The following is a 23,511-nucleotide window of genomic DNA, read 5'->3' as shown; positions in this document are numbered from 1 at the left end:
GAGAAGTCACACAAGACTGCATAGTTTAGTAGCTAAAGCAGGAGTGGCCAACCTGTAGTGCCGGAGCCACATGCAGCTCTTCAGAGGTTAATATGCGGTTCCTTGCATAGGTGCTGACTCCGGGGCTGGAGCTACAGACATTAACTTTCCAATGTGCCAGGGGTGCTCACTGCTCAACCCCTGACTCTGCCACAGGCCCTGCCCCTACTTCATCCCTTCCCCCAAGGCCCCTGCCTCTTCCCCCGAGCCTGCCATGCCCTTGGTCCTCCCCCACAGAGCCTCCTGCGCACGTGAAACAGCTGATTGCAGCCAGCGGGAGGCGCTGACTGGCGGGGCTGCCGGCAGGCAGGAAGTGCTGGGGGGCTGCTGACGCATTACTCTTGGCAATGTACATTAGTAAATTCTGGCTCCTTCTCAGGCTCACGTTGGCCACCCCTGAGCTAAAGCATGACCGCGCCCCTAGTGTGTCTACAGTTATAAGTGTGCTTCTACCCTTATGGGAAGGGGATTAAACTACATCAGTAGAAGGCACCTTTATACTGCATCCACTCTATTACATCTCAGTTCAAAATAACAAATGACCCCCCCTCACCAATGTAGTTAGACGGGTACAAAAACTGTGTTTAGAGCCTCAGGCCTAAATTACTGGCCACCTTAACATGCAGGTGGGATTTGCAAAATCATTTATCTGCATCTTTAGGTGTTTCAATACCTCAGTAGGAAATCTAGCTTTCAGGCCCTGAACTGAGAAATTGCCATTACAGAGCTGCCCTCTAAGAGTATGTCAACATAGCAACACCCCTCACCAGCGGGCTCAGAGCCCAGGGCAACTGACACAGGTCACGCTGTGGTGCTCAGAGTAGTGGTGTAGACGTTCAGGGTGGAGTCCAGGCTCTGAAACTTGGCAAGAAGAGGGGAAGGTTCAGGGACCAGGCTCCAGCTTGAGCATCTATTCTGCTACTTTTAGCTCCACAGCACAAGCCCAAATCAGTTGACCTGGGCTCTGAGACTGGTTTTTTCCTGTGTAGACGTACCCTTAGCATCTTTCAGCAGCACTAAGACTCCTACGCTGGAGAGAGAAAAATTAGTTTAACCAAAATCTGGGAAAACATGAAATATGACATGTTACTTGCTGCATTGTCACCAGGATTTTTGTTTTTTAGTTCCCCCTCAACTATGCAGACTGTGGTCTGATGTCAATTGTGAGCTCACAGAAGGTTGTTTATTCTGGCATTATCCCCAAAGACAAGGTTTTTTAGCAGTTGCCTTTTCCGTAGGCACAAACCACTTCAACCCAGCCAAAGTCAATAACCAGAAGCACTCTTCTGAGGTCAACGCTGCTTACGTGAGCAAAGAAGCCAGTGGTCCATATATAAAAGCACAAATAAATTGGAATTTATTCCAATGTGTTAAAGGACATGTGGCTGTATAGTTATTTTTTTATAACCCATTTGCCATAAATATTAAACCTCAGAACACAACAACACAACCTGCTTATGTGAAAATAAACTTCTGGGGAACATATCGGCCGCTATCACTGAATCTTCTCTTTTCCATCTTCCCACAGCAGAATTTATGTTAGCGTCAACCAGTCAGCTTCAATAAACAACAAAATAGCAGCTTCAGTTTCCAGAACTAAAGCACTCCTGCCTTTCCTAGCATCATTAAGCTTTCCATTTAAATAGGCCAGATTTAGTACATCTATAATGAAGTTATACTGTAGCTTCCTTTTATGCTGTGTCCTATGGGGAGAAACATCACTGTAATCCAACTTTCTTTTTGAAAAGGCCTAATGTAGCCACATGAGATCTTCTGGCAGAGACAACTGAGAGAATATAAATAGAAGTTTAAAAGGGAGTGGGGAGAAGGGGAAGAGAAGAGAGAGATGCCAGCAGGGCTGAGTAGCTGAAATTCACTAGTTTAATACGAAGATGGATGATGACTGGAGTGACTGTTCTAGGACACAATTAGGACTTTATTTAAGTCCTGTTCCATTATTTGCATCTGATAAAATCTCTTGCGAAGGCGATTTCACACTGCAGAACAGGTGCCTCTTGAGTAGTACTATGACTCTTATTCAAAATGCATAACATTGCACTGGCTCGGGGGGGAGGAGATGGACCTAGTTGTGGGTTTCAGAAGAAAAGTCCGGTCTTTTACTTCCTCCCCCAACACATAAAGAGAAACAGCAAGAGTAGTGCATGCACGTGAGACTGATGCACAAAAGCTGTCTCTGCTAAAGGACAGTGGAAAATTCTACCACTGAACGTACAACCACAGGCCTGTCTGCTAGTCTGTTCTGTTCTATTTAGAGCTGGTAAAAAAAAAAATTCAGTCAAAGCTTTTTTTGGTGGGGAAAAAAAATTTATGCAGATTCGGTGATACTGAGGTGTTTTGTGAATTCATGTTGACTTCATTCAATTGTTTCAGTCAAAAAAAAAACTCCCCTAACATACAAAAAAACCTTCAAAACATTTTGATATTTTCAAAAAAAATTGCTTATTTTCTTAAAAATAAAATTAAAGGAAATCTCGAACCAAAAATGTTAAACAAACACATCGTAAAGTGCTCAGAAGCAGAATGAAGTGTTTCAATTGTCTCGAAACAAAAATTTTGCATTTGGCCTCAGGTGACTTTTTTCAACTTTTTGATTTGCCAAAAGTTTTGAAAAAAATTCAGTCTTCAGATTTGCCAGTGAACCGAAACAGCCACGAGCTGCACAGATCTAATTCTGTTCTATTCAGCTTCTTATACCCTCCTCCATAGTATTTGAGCACCTTCCAGGGGCATGTAAAACAACCAGATTAACATCTGCCATGTGTGGCTCCTTCTCTCTCTCATCCTCTCCCCATCCCCTCTTATTGTCACATGTAGTTCGTTCTTCCTGGCATCCACTTCTCCGCTTTCAGGGTTGCACCACTGTACGTACACAGATTGGAGTTAAACTGGTGAAAAAGGCCATGTTGACATTTCTGCTGGTTTTACTGAAGTCAGTCAGGAACAGGTTACACTGACATAAGCCACAGGTTTGCACTAGTTTAACTGAACTAGAGCAAGTTTGTCCCCAGACCAGTCCACTATGAAACCCTTATGAAAACCAGAGAGACTATGGGCTGGTCTACATTTAAGTTGACATAGCTACAACACTGAGTGGGTGTGAAAGCCCCCCCCCGCCCCCCCCCACACCTGTGACCAGCCTAACCCCCAGTTTAGATGCAGCTGTGTTGAGGGAAAGATGGGGGGTTATTCCTACGCTGGCAGAAAAAACACTTATGTGAGTACAAGCTGTGTCTCCACTCCAGGGTTATCAGCTATGCTGGTGCAGGACGTAGCCTCAGGCCCGTGGGGACCTGTCAGACAAGGAAAAAAGCATAATGCAGGGGAAGGAGCCTGTTAGTCCAGAGAGGTCATTTATAATTCACAGCATGAGAGCAAAGGAAGAGGACCGGAGGGAAAAGGAGACAGGTATGGATTCAGTCTCTCTCCTTGACTGCATTGCCACGCCAGGAGGTTCTAGCAGTCCAAACAACAACAGGCTGAGAATTACACTGCAGACAGCAACACTAGATCGGTTAGTAGCAGGACAGCTCCTGACTTCTGCAGTCTCTAGAGAGATTTTCTTCTTTGGGGTCATTCTGAATTGAAAGTTTCCTGAGTGGTTTCAAGTTTCCCCTCAAAGGCTGAAATGGCTCATTTAGAAACAGTGCAGTCTGTTTGTTTTGAGACAAAATCCTCCTGGGTGGCTCTTAATCATGGGCGCTAGTTCCTTTAACAGTGCTTGCACCTGTAGGTCTCAAAGCAGGTAAACATTATCCCCATTTCACAGATGGGGAAAATGGAGACACAGGTGTGCTCAAGTAGGCCAATGGCAGAACTAGGAACAGAACTCGGTTCTCTTGAATCCCCTGGGCCCCAGTGCCTATTTTAGGCTAGCTACACCACTGAACATGCTGGCCCTGTCTTCTCCCTGCATTAGTCCTGCTTAAAGTAGCCACACAGCAGGTCCTGTCCTGTGCACTACAGCAGAGAGCCTCAGGGCTGGCTCCTCCATATGAACTGGGGTGGAAGAAAACCTTGTTTGACTGGGAACTCCCATGCGGGCTTGCAGAGGGGCAGTGCGGTCTACTGTAAAACGGGGGATGGAATAGTGGCTGCAACTGTACGCACTTTGGGGAAGAATTCCAAAGCTGCACAAACACCCATGGAGCTTGGTCTCCTCAGCCTTTGAGTGCATGTATGCCTGTTGAAGTTCACTCCCATTGAAGAGAGAGAGCTTGGTTTAAAGGCCCATAATCCACCACAAACCATATTTGATGTCTTGGAATGGGACTGCAAAGAATTCTAGCCCAAAGTGATTAACTAGGAAGTTGTTGCTGTGAATCTGTTTTGGATGGTGTCTTGTTATTGCCAGTTCACTGCTAGGCATAGTTGAGTAATGGGGACATAAGCATGATGGGAAAAATAACTCTCCCTCATGCTCCGTAATTACTTTTCAAACTTTAATATCTCAGCTGTCAACAAACATTTTGCCTCCCAAAACACTAGAAGGCTGAGTGCCTAAAGACCAGCTGGCTGAAAAAAAAAGTTTTCACAATTCCATTATATGCAGTCAATACACATGGCAAGTTTTAGCACAACACGCAGTATGTGGCCAATACAGCACAAGGCCACAAACCATGCAAATGGCGGCCAGGTTTTTCGGTGCTCCTTGGTGGGGACCCCAGAACTCTGCCACACTGTGTCCAAGTGGTAGAGACCCCACCAAACCAGCCAATGACCTGGAGTTTTAGGGGTTAATTCCCAGAGAGTTTAGGATTAGATGAAAACAGTGGCAACCCACATGCCTGGGATACACCACAGCTTCCACGCTATTGGTAGCATCAGTGTTGGGGGAAAAAGTATATCACTCAAGTGTTCCCAGATAGGTACACCTTGTAAAGCCTGGATGCAGCTAATCTCACTCTTGATTGACAGTTTGGAAATGACAATTCTGGGCAATTGGGGCTAATCTCGGAAGCTAGAGCAACATCATCTGTTCAGATGCAGCATCACCATCACACTGGGCTCTTCTCAGAGCATGACAGTGCACAAAGAATTTACCGCTAGTGCCAAACTGCCTCCGCCACCCAAAAGAGCGCGAACGATGAAAAATATGCAGCTGCAAAGCAACCGGCTACTGCAGAGACATTTGCTAAAATTTCCTTAAGGAGCTGGATTGGGTAATCCATTAAGATATTTACTAAGAGTCATATATGGGTACCTGCTCTGACAGCAGAGTTTGTTTTTGGAAAGTTTCAAATAAGAAAGGCCCAGCATGAGAGAGAATGGACATAAAGACGTAGAAGAGATGGCGGTGAGAAAGGGGCCTTCACTGGTTAGTGGGTCTTTTGACTCCTAGTATGACATGCATGCAGACTACAGTGAAGCAGATGTCTGTCAGGCCAGGTTGTGGGATTCAGGGGAAGCAATGGAGATGCTGGATCCATTGTTGTACAGTACCATGATGAACCAGTACTCCTGAGTAGGACATCAGCTGAGGTTATTTGCAAACTTAGGGCTACATCATCAGCGATTGAGTGAGTCTCCTTCCACTCCACAGCATGGGATGCAAGGATTCCTTTCTACTCTCTCCCCAACATGCCGAGCTTCACACAGCATGGCTCTTCATGAACACCAGGACACGGCAGACCCCTGCTCTCCCTCTCTGTGAGTGCTTGTCTACCTTATGGATTCTTGCACCTCTAGGGTATATGCACTGCGGTAAAGCAGTGTGACTTACTTACCCCACTTTCAAAGCAGTACAGTGCATCTGCCCTGGAGGCTTGTACCAGAATAGCTACAATTGGTGAAAAAAATCTCTAGTCTGATCTCTAAGGTGAGATCTACACCAAGCTAGGGGTGTGATTCCTCTGTGTATGTCCATATACTCGATGAAAGCTAGCACAAGTGTGTACTCAAGCAGGTGGGGAAGAGAGAGAATATACCCTTAGCTCATAGAGCCTTAGCTGGACGCATATGAAAAATAGAGCTGAGATTAATGCTTTGTCTGCAACCAAAGGATCAAAGGTCAACGAGAGGGCCAGGGGAGAGGAGAACCAAAAATGAGAACAGCTTGGCCCCACACCCTGTAGGAGCACAGGAATAGGGTTGCTAACTTTCTAATCGTACAAAACCGAACACCCTAGGCCCACCCCTTCCCCAAGGCCCTGCCCCCACTCACTACATACCCCTTCTCTCAGTGGCTCGCTTTCCCCCACCCTCACTCACTTTCATTAGCCTGGGGCAGAGGATTGGGGTGCAGGCTGTAACTGGGGGTGTGGGCTCTGGGGTGGGGCTGGAGGGGGTTCAGGGTGCAGGAGGGTCTCCAGGCAGGGGCCGAGGGATTCGGAATATGGGAGGGGCTGCAGGTTGAGGCAGGGAGTTATGGTGTGGGAGGGGGTACAGGCTCCAGGTTGGGGGTGCGGGCTCTGAGCTGGGGCTGGGATGCAGGAGGGGGTGAGGGCTCCAGCTGGGGGTGCGGGCTCTGAGGTGGGACTGGAGATGAGGGGTTTGGGGTGCAGGTGGGGCTGAGGGATTCAGAATGTGGGAGGGGGCTGCCGGTTGAGGCAGGGGGTTGGGGTGTGGAAGGGTGTACAGGCTCTGGGCTGGGGCCAGGGGATGAGTAGCTTGGGGTGCAGGAGGGGGCTCCAGACTGGGTCCAAGGGATTTGGAGTGTGGGAGGGGGATGTGGGTTGAGCCAGGGGTTGGGATGCAGGAGGGGGTGTGGGCTCTGTGCTGGGGCCAGGGATGAGGGGGACAGGGCTTTGGGGTGCAGGGGGGGGAGCGTTCTGTCTGGGGGTGCAGGCTTTGGGGTGGGCCTAGGAATAAGGAGTTTGAGGTGGGGGTGGGGTTGGTTTGGGGCACAGGTTACCTTGGTCAGCAGGGCTAAGGCAGGCTCCGTGCCTGTCCTGGCTCCGTGCTGCGCCCCGGAAGGTCTGGCTCCTAGGCAAGGGGCCAGGAGGCTCCCTGCGCTGCTCTCACCCACAGGCACCGCCCCTCCCCCAGCTCCCACTGGCCGCGGTTCCCAGCCAATGGGAGTGTGGAGCCAGTGCTCGGGGCAGGGGCAGTGCGCGGAGCCATGTGGCCCTCACCTAGGAGCTAGACCTGCTGGCCACTTCCAGGGCGCAGCACGGAGCCAGGACAGGTAGGAACCAGCCTGCCTTACAGCCGCAGCGCTGCTGACCGGACCTTTAATGGCCGGGTCAGCAGCGCCGACTGGAGCCGCCAGGGTCCCCTTTCAACCGGGCGTTCCATCAGAAACGGGATACCTGGCAACCCTACATCGGAGAAACACTGCGTTGGTGCTGGACTGTCTGGAGGCCAGCGCTCTAGAGCGCATCACATTGTTGCAGTGGGGCCTTACAGGCCTGTTGCCCTTGTTTTGTCCCTCTTGGGTCTGGCAATGATTTACTCAGACCTCGGAGCTGAGCTCAAGATGACCCCTTTGTGTGTGTGTGGGGGTCTCATTTATTAACTCCTTTTACAGAGGACAAGAAAACCTCTCTGTATTGGGCCTTCAAATCCAGCCCCCATGCTGGCCCTGGGGCTAATGCCCACAAGCATCTGCTTGCACATTCAGGCAGCCTTGGCTCTCCTCCCAGAGCGAGGTTACTATGGCAAACAAACTCACACTCCTCTGATAAGGAGTCCAAAACTCTCCTCCTGGAGCTGGGTTATGCTTCAGGCCAGCTGTAGGTCTCAATCAGCATCTCCCCACCTAGCCCCATTGCTTTCAGCTTAGAGAAATTAACAGGCCACAGTTCTCCTCCTCCTGGAGTCTCTAGGGGAACACCTCCCTCCAATGAGCTCTGGCAGCATTTTATCAGGCTCAGGTGTTGTTAGTCAATTGTCTGGTTGGCAGCTAATTGCTTAAAGGTGGGCTTATTCTCCTGAAAGAAGCCTATTGTGGGTAAACTGGGCCCTGACTCCCCTTAAAGGGCCAGCCACCCTGTGACAGACTGTCTTGCAACTTATGCCCGGCGCAATAAGGACAGACTAAAGAGGATGGAGTGCAACCAGGGCTGGGATCCAGGGCCACCTGAATGCTAATCCAGAGCTGCCCCTGACTTTGCAGTTTGGTTGGGTTACAAACTCTCTGCCTCAGTTTCCCCAAAATGTAGGATTGTGGGACTCCCCTGCAACAGGGGGATGTAAACCGCTCTGGTGAGGGAGTTGTCTTGTTGTTTGTGCTATAGAATGCTGGCATAACATAATATCGAGCTGCTATGAAATGCTTTCCATCAGTAGCTCTCAAAGTGCATTACAAAAGGAAGTCAGTATCATTATCCCCATTTTACCGAGGGGGAAACTGAGGCATACAGGGGGCCGTTACTTGCAGGCCAGTGCCAGAGCTGGGAATTGACCCAAGTTTTCAGAGACCCAGCTTATTGCTGGATCCACTATTATTATATCAACCGCTAACGTGTACTCCTGAGACAGACAAGCTCTCGGAAAACCTAGGAGCACTTTTATAGGCTCTCCCTCTCCCTTTTGCAAGTGTCCTGCATGTGTACTTTGTCTTACAGAAGATCATACGCATGGTGGAGACGTGGTACCTTGTCCTTGTGCAGGTGATACCTGTGAGCCTAACTGGACAAAGAAATCAGAATGGGCTTGGTAAGAGCTGTACGTGACTTCATTCAAACACCCTTTCTCTGTGGTCCGATCCCCCCTGCTACAGGAACATGAAAAACCTGTGAGTTTCCTAATGTATTGTTTTGTTTGGTGCCCAAAGGGAAAAACACCAGATGAGGTCAATGATCTGTAACCCAGAGAATAGGTTGGTCAGAGAAAACCCTCTAAACATCCAAAAGGATTGAACTGTCTTCATATGTTGCACTCAGGGTTGTTAAAGTGACAGATTGCTTCTTAGTATGCCGCCCCCAAGGAGAGATCTGCTCAAATATTTATTGAGCTCATATGAAATTATTTTTCAGTTACTTATTTTCACAGCCCAGTGAGTGAGACAAGCCCAATTAATTGTGTAACTGATAAAAAGAAAACTTAAGCTTAAATGACTTGTGTTTCAAAATCTCAGGCACTTGCTTACCTTCTTCCACACTATCTGTGCCCTTAAATGCATCAGTGATAGTGGAATAATTCATTTAAATACTCCAATAAATCTTGCTTAAGTCCTTTGTGTTGCAGGCATCAATTACCTAGCTGGGATTCCTCTATGCAGTGATAATCAGGGCTAAGGGCTAACTGAGATACCACAGAGATCTTTCCTAGCAGTCATTTAACATCCAGTTAGGTATTAAGGCCAAAAAGGAGGTATTTCTCAGCCATGATTTGCTCATTTGCCCTAGAACTATTTTGGATTATTATTATTAGCTTGTCTACAGCTTCACAAAACACATTCAGGTTTGCTTAAAAGGTCTCAAAACTTGGTGAACAGTGGATTCCTTGAATCAGGCTCAACAGTATTTCATTAACCCGGTCTGCATTATTAGTGGTTTTTATTTGTATTGGAGAAGCACCCAAGATCAGGGCCCCGTTGTGTTAGGCATTGTCCAAATACACTGCAAGAGCCCTGCCCCGAAGAGCTTACAGGTGAAATAGAGAAGAGAGTCAAAGGGTCAGAGAGGAAACAGAAACACACAGAAGCAAAGTGACTTTCCCTGCAGATCTGCTGCAGACCCAAGACTAAAACCCCAGCTCTCCTGACTCCCACTCCAGGCAGGGTCCTGTTCAAAAGGCCACAATACATCCCAAGCTAAACTGCTCTACAATAGGTTTTATACCAAAAATTTCCCACTGTTGCTTTTGCCAGTTTATCTCCACCAGTGGTAGCAACAGCAGGAGCCGAAGTGTACGTCAAGTACCAGCATCCACTGGCATTCTAAGCACTGTAACATGTAGATTTGCTCAGAAGAGAATTGGGGCTTGTGTACACTAGAAAATTTTACAGGCAAAAGCATAGCTGCCAACAAAACTATTTTGGCAGCATGTGTTCACATGTGGCTGCCTGTGACGGTGCAGTATGTCCATCTGTAACATGTTGGGGGCAGGCAGGATCGAACCTGGGACCTAAGTGCATGAGCCTCTACTGCATGAGCTAAAAGCCATATAGCTCTTAGCTAAGGCTGTAGAGCAGACTCATTAATCTCTCTCTCTCTCTCTAAGTGGTCTCAGTGCCACTAGATGGGACAGAGCACCACACCCAGATGGTGCGTGGGTTACATATGCAGCACTAGGTTGTATTGGCAAGGTCATGTGGCACTGTGGGTAGGCATCAGTGTCCTCCACACCTCCTTCTGGCACCCCATCTCGTGGGAAACGTTTGCTATGCATTGTGTGGCAGTAAGTATGTATTGTGGGATGCCCGCACTTCTCTCCGGGAACTGTGAAAATCTGGGGTCAAAACCAAGTGTGGATGCAAGCAAGGATAGAACAATAGAAGGAAAGTTGTACTGTTCAAGCTTTCTAGTGCAGACCAGGTCTTGGATGAGACGGTATTTATAACGACCGTATCTGACTAGAGTCTTGCTTATGCTGGTTACCTACTGGATTAGAACCAACAGGCCTGGGAGCCAGGACACCTGGGTTCCCAACTCAGTATAAGTGGAACTGACTCTACGGGATTTTTTTTTTTTTTTGCAATATACCCAGTACAAGCCTTAGTTGACACATTCCCCAAAACAATTGTCGGCAATGGGTCCCTTCACACCAGTGCCTGGTCTCCTTGAGAGTAGATTTTTTTAAGATGCGGAGTAAGAAGATATAATTTTTACATAGCCACTTTTAATCGTAGGACCGTATTAACCAAAGCTGTGGCCGCACCCGGGGACGTGCTTTCAACAGGGCTCAGGCCCAGCTTTCTCTTTGGGGGGATGGAATTGTCAGCATTGCACCAGACACCTACTAGACTGGGGTTTCAACCTACCACTTTGACCCCAACATTGTTGAGCCCACAATTCAATTATGGGCTCCAATCTGAGCAATGTGCACACACCTTATCTACAAAACCCTTTGGCTCATGCAGTACACGAGTGCTAAAAACCTGGGTCCCAATTAGAAACTTGTGTAGTTATATCCTCTTCATCTTGAGGTCATTCATGAAGAAAACTGGACACAGCAGCTGTGTGAAACCCAGTGGCCCTTTGGACACATGGCCAACTTCCTGTTTAAACACTGCTGGTTTGCCGATCTTTGCAAATTCTTGAAAATAAAGGTGAATGCATGTGAAAGAACACTTGGTAACAGGAACTCCTCAAACAAGTTCTCGCTCACCAAGCTACAGAAAACAGTCAATATGTTTCCCCCGGCTCCCTTTTTACAATAGAAAATGGCAAGCAGAATTGAAGTTTTGTTTATTTCCCACCCTTGCACCAAACTGCACACAGAAATGCAAGGCGGGGGTGGGGGGTGGGGGGGGGAAGGAACAGTGGGAGGAGGGGATAGCGTAGGCTTGCTGCATCAACATTTCAAGAGTTTTTTGATGGGGGATTAGTGGGTTTTTTTTTTTTTTTTGCTGTCCAGAGAAACTTATTTGTGATGTTAGTTCTTGCGGGAGGAAGTGGTCTCAAGAGTGACAGCAAATTAGCACTGACATTTGACTCATTTTGATCTTATCTATTTACAGTGGTATTTTTAACATGCTATGAAGATTCGCATAGCCAGATGCCTTGCATGCATTCCACAGCCCTTACTCAAGGGTTAGCAATCCAAGATTATTTTAGTAGGGGAAGGCAGCGGGGGGGGGGGGGGGGGGGGAGACTGGATTTAACAGTTTTTTGTTTGTTGGATTGTGTCTCCATGTATTTAAATTGTGAGCGACTAAAAATCCATTTGTAACACATGGAATAAATACATAAATGGAATTGATGAGTAGAACAGATCATTAATGAGCATCCAAATGCCATGCCTCATAGCATGTGGAGATATTCATGTCCCCAGCCTCTATGGATAGTCCCACAGGAATATACACCACTCTTTTATTCCAGGTGATCTTCTACAATGTCTCTCTCCTGTCCTGCTGGGCCCAGGCGCCAGTGGCCTGCTCATAGAAGCACAAGCCTGCAACCCCACAATCAATAGGGGGCTCAGAGCCAGCTGGTGCACCTCTCTCAGATAGGCTCTGCTGGTGGGGTTCCTAGGGAGCCCTGATCAGATATTAAAGCTGACAGGTGAATCCTACTTCCCCCTCCATCAGCTCTCACTAGTACAAGGGGTGCCCTTTGCATAGCCTTGAACTGCCACTGGTTGTTAATCTGGGCCAGAACATCCGCCCAGAATTTGCATGTGGAGCAGATGCTCGGAGCATGGACCTTTCCACCTCCCTTGCACTGTGTGGATGCTGTGGTATTTGAGACAATGCCTTTAACGGCTGAACTTCCCAACCAATGAGTCCAGGCAGGGCCCTGTGAAACTCTGGTTGTTTTATACAGCCAGTTGGACCCGGGCCTAGAACAAAGCACTGATCACCGACCAGCTCAATGTTCAGGGGTGGGCAGGGAACGGGCCATTCTCCACCGCACCAAGCCCTGGCACTCCCTAGGGATTTTTATGCAGAAGTCTAAATGGGAAGTGATGGAGCTTGGAGAAAGGGAACCAGCAGAACAGAAGCCTCCCTGCAGAACAGTTCCTCTTCCCTGCAGGGCTATAGAGTCAGAGGGGGACAGCTTACAAATTAAGTAGCTCCCCACAAGCCTCTCCCCACCAATGAGGAAAGTGATGCCATGGCAACTCCAGCACCAGACCTCAGTCCTGGATTTGTCTCTGAGTGAGCCACCCTGCCTTCCTCTGATTTACCATGGGTCATGTAGATGTAAATAAAGAGAGCGCTGCTTAACACTTTGAGGGCAGTTGACAAGCTTTTTGGCTATAGCCCCGCCCATCACTCACACCTGGTGTTATCCTTCAAGAGAGGAACAGCTAGCCCCGATACTCTTACTAGAACAGGGCAAGAGGGGGTGTGGATTGTGGTTGCTAAAAGATGTTCTTTCATATACCTACAGCAGGCCCTTGTTGGACTGTCTCTTGAGACTGCCCCAGTAGCAGATATCCCAGCTGACCAGCACAGCATGTTCTGCTCCAGGTTGAGGTTTCCCCACAAGAGATTGCTGATAGGTCCTTAAAATGGGAGGGGAAAATGTAAGTTACTAAGTAACGGGCAGCTTATTTCTGATAGTCTGAGTTGCATTGTCACAGCTGAGGGCTGGACAGGAAATAACTGCAAAATGGAAAATACAAAGAGAAACATGGGGGTTCTAGATCAGCAAGGTACTGGAGCATATTTGCAGCTCTACAGAAGTCAGCGGCACTGCGCACATGCTTATACTGAGATTGTAAGCTCTTTGGGGGCAAGGACTGACTTTGTTCGGTTTGTAGAGCACCTAGCACAGAGGGGTACTGATCCATGAGTGGGTCTCATAGACGCTACCACAATACGAATGTGCTTAAGTACCTTGCTGACCCAGTCCCTGAGTCTTTTCATGATGTGCCGTTTCTGGGACTAAACAAAAAATTGAACTCATTTCTTGTTGCCCCCCCCATACTGAAAATGTAATCCACTCAGATAAGCCATCAAAACAGTCCAGGTGTCACTACAGCCCCCACACTCTGCATTTGGGGATTCCACCACAAAAAGGCTCCCTCCTTTCTGCCAGCCCCACTGCCGATAACCTGGATTCCAAGGAGCTGCTCCTGCTGGTTCATTCAGCACCGTCTCCATGCTGTGAATACTATTTTTGCATTTGAGCTTGATTCATGAAAGGCCAGATTCATCAATGGAAAATAGGTGGGGAGGGGGCTCAGCACCTCTGGAATTCAGGCCTCACACACATGTAGCAAGGTACACTGGAAAAAAACTTTAATGGGCAAACTCTGCCCCCACCCTATGGCTATGGAAAGTCCCTGGGCAGCAAACACGATGTGTGTGTGTGTGTGTGCAGGGGGGAAGAGAACAGGATTTGGGGGACACTACAGCAGGGCTTGCACCGCCTGCACCCCTGACTTCCTGTGTGCCAATCTGTGGAAGGTAGGCTGGAGGATTGCTGCTACATCAGTTCCCCTGCCCTCTCCCCCTAGAGGGGACACTGGGGCTAAGGGTTGCTATCCACAGCCATTCCAGAAGAGGGATTTTTCCCTACCCACATGCATATCCCCAGCACCCAGCCCAGCTATTCTGGCTAAGGACTTGACCTCAAATAGCAACAGCAGAGACATGACGACACTCCCATTTTGGCTGCCCTTCCTGCTGTGCCCAGGGACCAGAGCAGTTCAGTGCAGCCACATTGTGGCTCACCTGGAGAGCTGGGTCAGGGGTGGGTTGGGTATGAGACCCAGAGCTGCACAGAATGAAAAGTACAATTGCATGTAGATTCTGTTTGCACTAAAGCAAAGACTGTCTTGGCAGCTTCACACGGTACTTCCATGCCAAAAGAGCCTGCTTTCTTCGGAGCATTTCTCTTCTGGGTGCAGGGTGGGAGGTGCTGAGAATCCCCCTGATGCGCTGAGTGCCCACAACTGCCACTGAAGTCAGGTGGAGTTGCAGCTGTTCATTGTCTCAGGATCATTCAGGTGCATTGGTAGGAAGCTAAACAGGACGGCTCTGCTCATCACAGAGTGTCTACTGCCTCTTTCCAAGAATGGGTTCTTCATCTTCTGTATCCTACTCATAGATGGGAAGTTGACCTGGATGAAAAAGACCCCCATTCGGTGAGGTATTTAAGCACATGAGAAATCCCACTGACTTAATGAGTCATGGGTTGAAGAACCTGGCTGAATCGCTTAGCATGCAAGTTTGAGCAATCTTGCTGCAAGGAAAAAAATGGGATAATTTAGATACCCAGTCAATAAAACAGTCTTCCCTTTCTGACTGTTGTGACAGTTACTAGAATGCTTCTGAACCATAAAGTAACTGTGCTGAATTACCACTAGCCATGTGGTTGTTGGGGTGTGTGTGTATATATATTTATATATAGATTTTCATAGTGACTTTCTTATGGGAAACCATGAGTACTGTACTGCTAGTAAATATCCTTTGCAACTCATCTGCCTCCATCTGTTCAGCTCTGTGAGGTTTTTTTTGGTTCTTAGCAAACATCCTGATTTATAAACAGATTTTAATAAAGGCCCATGAATATGAAAAAAATGAATAAAAAAGGAATGAAACAGTTTGCATCCACCCCTTAAGAATAAAGCACAAAACTTTATTCATTGACTTGATCTGAGTACAACAGTGATGCAGATTATAGTGGCATAGGAGTGCAATATGTGTTGCTTGCAATATGAAAGTAGAGAAGATCAGTAAATGTACAGAACAGCAACCTCGGTCAACTTCTCATTTCGCAAACAAGCAGACTCACTGTATAGACAAACACCAATTCACTTTTACAGAAAGACTCAGAAATAGAGCTGTCCCACAAACCATTGAAAAAGAAAGGGAATCTTTCTAAAAAGCCTGGTTTGTCAGGTTTCTGAAGGGAGGGGAGAAAGGAAAATGAAACCTAACACAAAACAAAACCCCCATCACTAAAACCTATCAACTTAAAACAAAATATCCTTTTAAAGTTAGTTTTATGTCCCAAAACTTTAAACCCTAACCATCTATAAGGCCCCCTTACTGCAAGGGTTGTTAGCAACTCACACAGTCACACTGCTTGCACAGAACAGTTTCATTAATGATGCAAAAATCTTATTACTATGCGAAGAAATGGCTTCTGGGATAGATATTTTTCTGGCCTAGCCAGCTGAATAAGGGCCTGATCCAAAGTAGGCTGAAGTCAATGGGAGTCTTTCCATTGATTTCAACGGGCTTTGGATCAGGTCCAAAAGACGCATATAGGCACCTAAGTCCCAGTGACTTTCAATTCCTCTCTGCATCTTTAGGAATTAGGCACATAAATACATTTGAAAATCTGGCCCAAAGTGCTGTGTTTGATACACTAACTGTATTCTGCAAGATTGTACAGCTGAAACACCTGTTTGCCTCCAGAACAAAACGTAAGGCCCGTTTCAATCACAAAGCATGTAGGATCAATATTCTCTTCTGTGGATGAACATTTTGAGGAAGTAATTAACATAAATGCATTTCCTTGTGAGAAGCCCTTTGGGAAATGAAGTAATTCATGGCAACAACACTGATGGCCAATTATTTCCCCACTTCCTGAACCAGTGCTTACATTTAAATTAATATGCTTACTGGAGTCAGAGAGGATGCCTGACAAGGGGAGCTTTCAACTGGAACGTCCAAATCTGTGCACGACACTGGTTTTCTTATCATTTAAATGGGACACACAAGGTGGGGGAGGGAATCACAAGACAAAATCCACACCAGCTGCCACCCACTGTGGGCCTTGTAGCCAACCACTGGCGGTGTTTTCCTACCAAAGGAGAAAGGCACATTGTTCTCTCATCACAGAGCTCAGTAGCACTTTCTATGCTCCTCATTACATTGCAATAGCATAAGACCATACCCCAGCCCTCCCCAGTATGTGTCTGCTGCCCTTGTTTGCCTGAGCGGCCCCACGAAGTCTGAGGGGATGAACAGTGCAGTGGCACTGGGACAGCTCAAGGGAGTGCTAACTGCAGGATCAGGACCCAAGTGTGTGTGGTGGTCAGAGATGACCATGGCTCCAGGACAGGTTGGGTGCTTTGCTTGTTCCCGCCAATGGGGGTGGGTGGCGAATCTTCTTGTGACTGTTCTTTTCAATGGATATAAAGTAATGTCCAACATGTGGAGTGTGTCATAGCAAAACAAAGACCAAACCGCCCCTACCCCCACACCTGAATCCTGAAAGGGTGTTAATAGATATCGAAGAGGGGAAAGGGATGGAGAGAAAGAGGAGGTTTTGCATTCATTACATACTCCTCTATCTTAAGGCCCAGCCCTTATAAGGGCTTAGTTCTCCCAACTTCCATTGAAGTCAATGGGACCTACAGGTGCTCAGGACCGCTCAGTATTAGTCTTTGGGATACAGCATTGGCAGTGCTGAGTGCTCTCCTCTCTTTCTAGGGGCTGATTCTGTGGTCACCTTTTACACCAGCTTTTTTCCATTGACTTCAGCAGACTTACTCCTGATTTACACCTATTACTCCGGATTTACATTTGTCCATGACTCCAGTGACTTCAAGGGCTTTGAGAGTGAGCAGCACTTGGCTGACCTGCAATTATTTCCTCTTAAGTACTTTAAGCTTACTTCTGAGGAGCCCTGGAGGACCCTAGCTGAGCCAGACCCACTCCCCACCTCAAGGCATCCCTGCCATATTCATAACAGAAGAAAATAATTTTCTCTTTGTAAAGATTAACTTGAATTTTAAAACTGGCTACAGCATAAACATCTCGAGAGAGGCAACTACTTCTCAAAGGGATTTGGCTTCAAAGGGCGGTGGCTAATTCAAGCTTAACAAATCTTTCCAAAAAGATTTAGTGACTCTCCCCAAATGATAGGACTTTTGGACCATCTGGGTGAAGACAACTTTCCAAGGTGTGCCTCTGAATGGGGAAAGGATGGCAAAACCTTCAGCATCAGAGCAAGTAAAAGTTTAAAACAGGCAAACGTCAAAGAAAAGACAGTCCATGCCCGACAGGAAACACCAGGAAATTATCAGAATCACAAAATTAAGTCTTTCACCTTGTAAGACCAATAACCCACTCATTACTTTTCCAGGCTGACTCTTCTCATCGCATATGGAAGCTGATCTGAGTTTACAAGTCACCACAAAGCATATTGAAGGAGCAGTTACTAACCAGAAACAGAACAAATGTGTATTGTCGTTAGACAATCTTTTCAAACTCTTAACAGCACTCCAATCTGTTTTAAGTGACACCAGCATGAAGTTATCTACTAAGGAAGACAAAATAATATAATGAAGCTCCTCAAACAAGTTTTGAAAGGGGAAAAAAATGGTTTCATGTTTCACCGGGAAGATAAAAGTGTTAGACATGTCTAAAATCTTCCAAATCTATCCTTCCAGCTACTGGCTTAAATCTGCAGAGAAGACACAATGCACATATTAAGATAAATGCACTATTATTCTGATTTTCAAGCCTGAGTGGAAATGAGTTCACTTACAATATAGTGCAAGGACATTGGACTGGCCAAGTCTTCCTTCTTTCTGGTTTATATAAAAATTCTTGTGTCTTTTTTCTGTCTCTTAGTTGACAGGAGAGGGGACAAAAACGGTAAGTCATATTACTTGATCCCAACTACACTGACGAATATTGCTAAGTTTCAGAGTAGCAGCCGTGTTAGTCTGTATTCGCAAAAAGAAAAGGAGTACTTGTGGCACCTTAGAGACTAACCAATTTATTTGAGCATAAGCTTTCATGAGCTACAGCTCACTTCATCGGATGAAGTGAGCTAAAGCTTATGCTCAAATAAATTGGTTAGTCTCTAAGGTGCCACAAGTACTCCTTTTCTTTTTGCGAATATTGCTAAGCTACACACAGCATTCCTCAGCCATCTCATCACTGCTGGTATGGGTGCTGCAGACCTGAATGAAAGGCAATAAGTAATGGGCGGCATTTTCAAAAAGAAGTGCCTATGGCCAAATTCTGCACTGATTTACACCCAGGCCAACCATGGCATTGCACTAGTATACTCAGAACATGCGAACACATCAGCAATCAGGTAACTGCATGCTCCAAATATGCATTTGTATCTGCAAATGGGAACCTACATGAACAGCAGCATATCTCCAGGGAATGTTGAAGAAGGAGGGGGAATTTAACTACATCTTGAAGATATGTCCCAAAACAACAGAATACGGGAGTGGTACTAGGGAAATGATTCACAAACTGACTAAGGAGCCTCTCCCTGGGGCTATGTCTCTGTTTACAAGGCTGCTACTTGCCTTCTCCGCCTGATGGGAAGGTAGAAAAACCTGTGGTGAGAATTACTAGCTGCTCACTGGAGAAAACAGGCCCCACGGCTGCAGCAGTGACCCTTAAAGTCATGGCATCTCCTAGGGTTTGTGTACACGGGGACATTCAGGAAAGTTAAGATGAAATAACTAAAGTTGTGAGGTAAAGCAACATTAATTCACAGTAGCGGAGAATTTAGCGACAGTGAACTAACATCACTTTTGTCTTGAATGACAGCATTTACACAGGGGTGTAACCCTCTGTAATTAATGTACTTTAACTTCACACATTTATCTGATTCATCTTAATTTTCCTGAATGTCTCCATGTATTTCTTAGTAATGGAGAAACCTATGGTTGTAAAGAACAATGACACCAGCTTCTACATAGTCTATACTCATCTTCAGGATTTTGCTAACATGTCTGGAGCATCTAAATTGGCTTCTCTTTTGTTTTTTTCTACGCAGACAATAGGTTGGAAACTGGTAAGAAACAGATACAATCTAACCTGAAGTCATTTTTCATAGCTTGGGGTTTTGAAAATAAAGCACTGAAAACAACCAGATCAGAAATTTTGAAATTCAAACTTTGCCGTTTTTCAACTTTTCCGCGGATAACGTTCCCGTGTCTGTTGTGCAGATGTTTATTAATAAATCTAGAGATGGAGGGAACAATGTGGTCTGCAAGCATGCAGCTTTTCCTGTGCTATGCAGGAAAGCATCCTTTGAACTGAAAATTAGAACTGCGAAAAAGACGCAGACTAAGGCTGACCCTTGAAATCACTGCTCACCAGCATCTGTCACACTATGTTCATGTGGAGTCATCTGCAGGGTTGGGGCCTAAACAATTTCAGGGATTTTTTAAAAACTGATACCCAAAATATCCATCTTGAAATTGAGCCATAATCTGCAAGAAACAAATAGCAAATTTCAGTAAGTCCCAACCCTAGCAAACGTCCTAATCATAAGATGTTTGCCCCTTCAGTGTGCTGTGTTTGGTTTCATTGGTAACCCGGATTTGCATCTCACATTTCAGTTATTCCACTCCCATTTACTTGTTAATAGTAATCTGGAAACGTTTATTATGCTTGTGCTGGAACGTGAAACAAAACAACATGCTGAACTGATCCTTGCTGTAACCCCACTAAAGTCACTGGAATTACAGCACCTCCACCAGCTCATCCCCTGGTCTGCACCATCCCTTTCCCCTGGCTGCTCCAAATACTAAACCCACTGCCCAGATCTCTTCAGTGGAACAGCACTGGTTCTGTTGGATCAGGCCTCTCTGGGACTGCAAACAGAAAGCAGGATTTGCTTAATTCTGCACATTGAGAAGATTAGTTATAGGACAGCATGCTGTCCTGCTGGAGCAGAAGTGCAGAACTCAATGCAATGATCCAGAATCTCCCAACTCCTACACGACCTTACAGACCTAACCACCTCCTCCTCCTGATGTCTATGTGTTAGTCCTCATTTACAGAAAACACAAAAGCCTCTGGTGTCTCCCATGAGGACTATCAAATCTAAAAGGAAAATCTTGACATCCCTTTGTAGACTAGCACACTCATAAAAGAGAGGGATACATTAGCAGTTCAGCACCAATGTAGAGAAGACGCTGACCTTTCAGCAGCTAAACATTCATTCGGGGAAGTTAATGTGTTCCTCATGTCCTCGTGTGAATACAACCTGCCTTCCAAGCAGTGAAGTTATATACAGACAATCCTCACACTCTGGAGCACAGCGGGAAAAGAATGCAAACAGTAATAAACATAACTCGATTCAAAAAACTATCCTGCATGACTTCCTGCACCCTACAAAGCATGCCAGGCACAAAGGAAAAAAAACAACAAAAAACCAAAATCCCAAGGCTGCATCTTTGTAGCATGAAAGAAATTCCAAGCCCTCTTTTCAAAGCATAAGTGAAAACACGGTAACAAACAACAAAAGAAGTGCTCAACTTGATACACTGTGCAGTATCGTCAATGTCTGCAACAGTGATTTAACCAATGAGACTGTACTGGGAGAACATGGTGCAAGATAGGGCTATTTCACACAGAAGCCTCCCTTCCTCTGCCAAAAGGGGTTAAATCGCATGTCTGCCCACACAGAAAAAAATTCTCTGCTGGTGCAACTCAGTGCAGCTGAGCCGTTTTTCAGTAGCAGGGAATTTGGCCCAAAGTCTGTGGGTGTGCACCGGAGCATACATTAGAAGAATTTCCTTTTAACCCTTTCATTCCCTCCACCCACCCTAAATCCCCAAACTAAACAACAAGAAAACTGCCACTCCTACACCATTCCCTTTACTTAAATGACTAGTAAAGCCCAGGCCATGTTAATTAAAGCAGAAAGTATGGAGGAGGGAAGATCTGAAAACATACACAGCAATTCACTATTGACGTCCTAGCATATATGTAGTACAAGTGCAAGCAGGGAATCTGTTTTCCAATAATTTGGTTGGTATGCAGAGGAACAGAGCAAACTGCCTACCTCGTTCTTTCATAACAGAAAGAATATGCCCTTTTAAAACAGTGCCAGTTAAGAAATGGTGTGCAAAAAGGATTAATTTTACCATATGGGTATACTACAGAATATATGTATATATATTCATTTCTTGAAATGATTACAATTCTTTCATTCTACTAGGCATCCTAAGAGCACTTCCTGGCTCTAGCAATAAAGTTCGTCATATTCTGGACAAAAAAAACAGGGAATATTATTGAGGGAGAAGAAAAGAACCGCTTCCTATCATGTATACAACATGTAAAAAGTTTACACATGTGAAAACTACCATCGAGTTTCTGAACACAGAAATTTTTACCCCATTGGCAAATGTTCATCTTGGCCCAATTGCTATGAATACAGGTGCCTTTGTCAGATTTTCCCTTTTTGGTGGATGAGTAAGTTGCTCTCCAAAGAGAATTTGGACTTTATCATACAATATCCTATGCAATTTGTTTTGTTTTGTTTAAAGGGCTATAAATGTAGAGTGAATTAAAAGAGTTTTGCTTTCTTCTTCATGTCGTTGCGTCTCCAAAGAGGTAACTTGTCAAACTCTTGTATTGTCATGCCAAATATTTCTTGAAAAACTTCCGGTGCTAAGTGACGCTGGAAAAAGGGAGAAAAGCACAGTCAGTAACAACCAAGGAGATGTCAATGGAGAACGGGCTCATTAAAGATTGCATTTCGAAGCACAGCAAGTCTCAGGGAGCTAGGGTAAACTGGCAAGCAGCTCCAGTGCTAGCCTTAGGGGCCCGATTAAAGGTCCAGGGGCACACACTGAAATAATGCTAACAAAGCTCTCAAAGTGCTTTCCACCACGAATGAATTCATAATCATACCTACATCTTATATAGTGATTTTCATCAGTAGGTCCCCCAGGCACTTTAAAAGAGAGGTCAGTATCATCCCCACGGCACAGCTGGGGAAACTGAGGCACAGAGAAGGGAAGTGACATGCCTAACGTCCCAGCCAGCCAGCGGCAGAGCCCGGAATTGAACCCAGGTCTCCTGAATCCCACTCCAGTGCTCTATCCACTGGGTTTCACTGTCCCCCATTAATTAGGTTTCTCAGCTCACTTGCGACATAGGTATTACTGTTTCTGTTTTAAGAGGGGGACACAGACAGAGAGTGATTAAAGGACTGGGCCAGCTAGCATGCAGCACACGTGCTAGGGAAAGAAAGGCTTGACTAAGCCATCTCTCCAGCAAATCACACTCCCTTGAAGCTGTGGTGTACCAGCACTTGCACTGGCCACACCCCCTCATAGTGCTGTCTCAGACTCTACATAGGTTTCTTCCTCAGCTGCTGCTTAGAATATGCTGGGTGGGGGGACGAAGCTCTCCCTGGTGCATGAGCAAAACACAGGGCAGGATTACACCTATAGCTCACAGATCCATTCCTTTCAAAACATATAGAAATTACCATAATGCTGTCTGGATATTGGTGGCCCCCTTCAAAGAAACCGGGTTTATAACCACAAGCAGTCAGAAAATCACACAACTTGCCCAAGTCTCCTTAACCCACACTGATGAAGAATTTTTAATGTGGAAGTAGAGACATAAACCTCATGCTTCTAGACATAAGGCAAACACTAACTAATGGCAGCTGGGAAGAAACTTCTGCTGTGGGCAGGTTATTCCATAACAGGGCAGTCTGGAGTCCCTGGCTCCTCCGTAGCAGCTGGCAGGGGGGCTGGAACAATCCGTACAGTGGGGGTGCTGAGAGCTAATGAACCAAACGGTAAACCCCGTATATGATGGAAACCACTTCAAGCCAGCACACCCAGCACCTATGGAATCTGGAACCGGCCACTGCCAGAGATGTGATACTGGACCAGAGCTCATGTTCCTATGATTATTGGATAATGATTTACCAATATCTGCCTTCTCATCAATTTATGAGCAAATACAACTGGATGTTTGAGCAGCTCTGTCGGTGAGGTTAAATGAGACATTCATATTCATTCCTCAATGCAGATTTGCAATTGCTATAGTATTTAACCCTTCGCCTTTGCTACCACCTCCGGAATCCTTCCTCTTGACAAATCTCCATTGCTAAGCAACGCATTTCTGAGCAGGCTTCTTGGTTCTAATCAAGGGCCCACACTTCTACATTTGATCGTTCAAATGAGGAACAATAATAAACTTCAGTAGGAAAGTCTATT

General features: G+C 46.0%; 1 protein-coding gene across 1 annotated transcript in view; it reads right to left on the bottom strand.

Annotated features, from left to right (window-relative positions):
- Positions 1 to 16,998: 16,998 nt before the first annotated feature.
- The window catches only part of ABLIM1 (actin binding LIM protein 1), a 311,243-nt gene continuing 304,730 nt past the window's right edge, over positions 16,999 to 23,511 (bottom strand). The window contains exon 23 of the mRNA XM_074959289.1: positions 16,999 to 21,953. Coding sequence (XP_074815390.1) covers positions 21,840 to 21,953 — 114 coding nt within the window. The 3' untranslated portion in view covers positions 16,999 to 21,839. The remainder of the gene's footprint in view (positions 21,954 to 23,511) is intronic.

Source organism: Natator depressus, chromosome 7, assembly GCF_965152275.1.
Source record: "Natator depressus isolate rNatDep1 chromosome 7, rNatDep2.hap1, whole genome shotgun sequence".
NCBI classification, from domain to species: domain Eukaryota; kingdom Metazoa; phylum Chordata; order Testudines; family Cheloniidae; genus Natator; species Natator depressus.
Note: the sequence above shows the minus strand (reverse complement) of the source record. Positions and strands in the feature narration are given on the sequence as shown.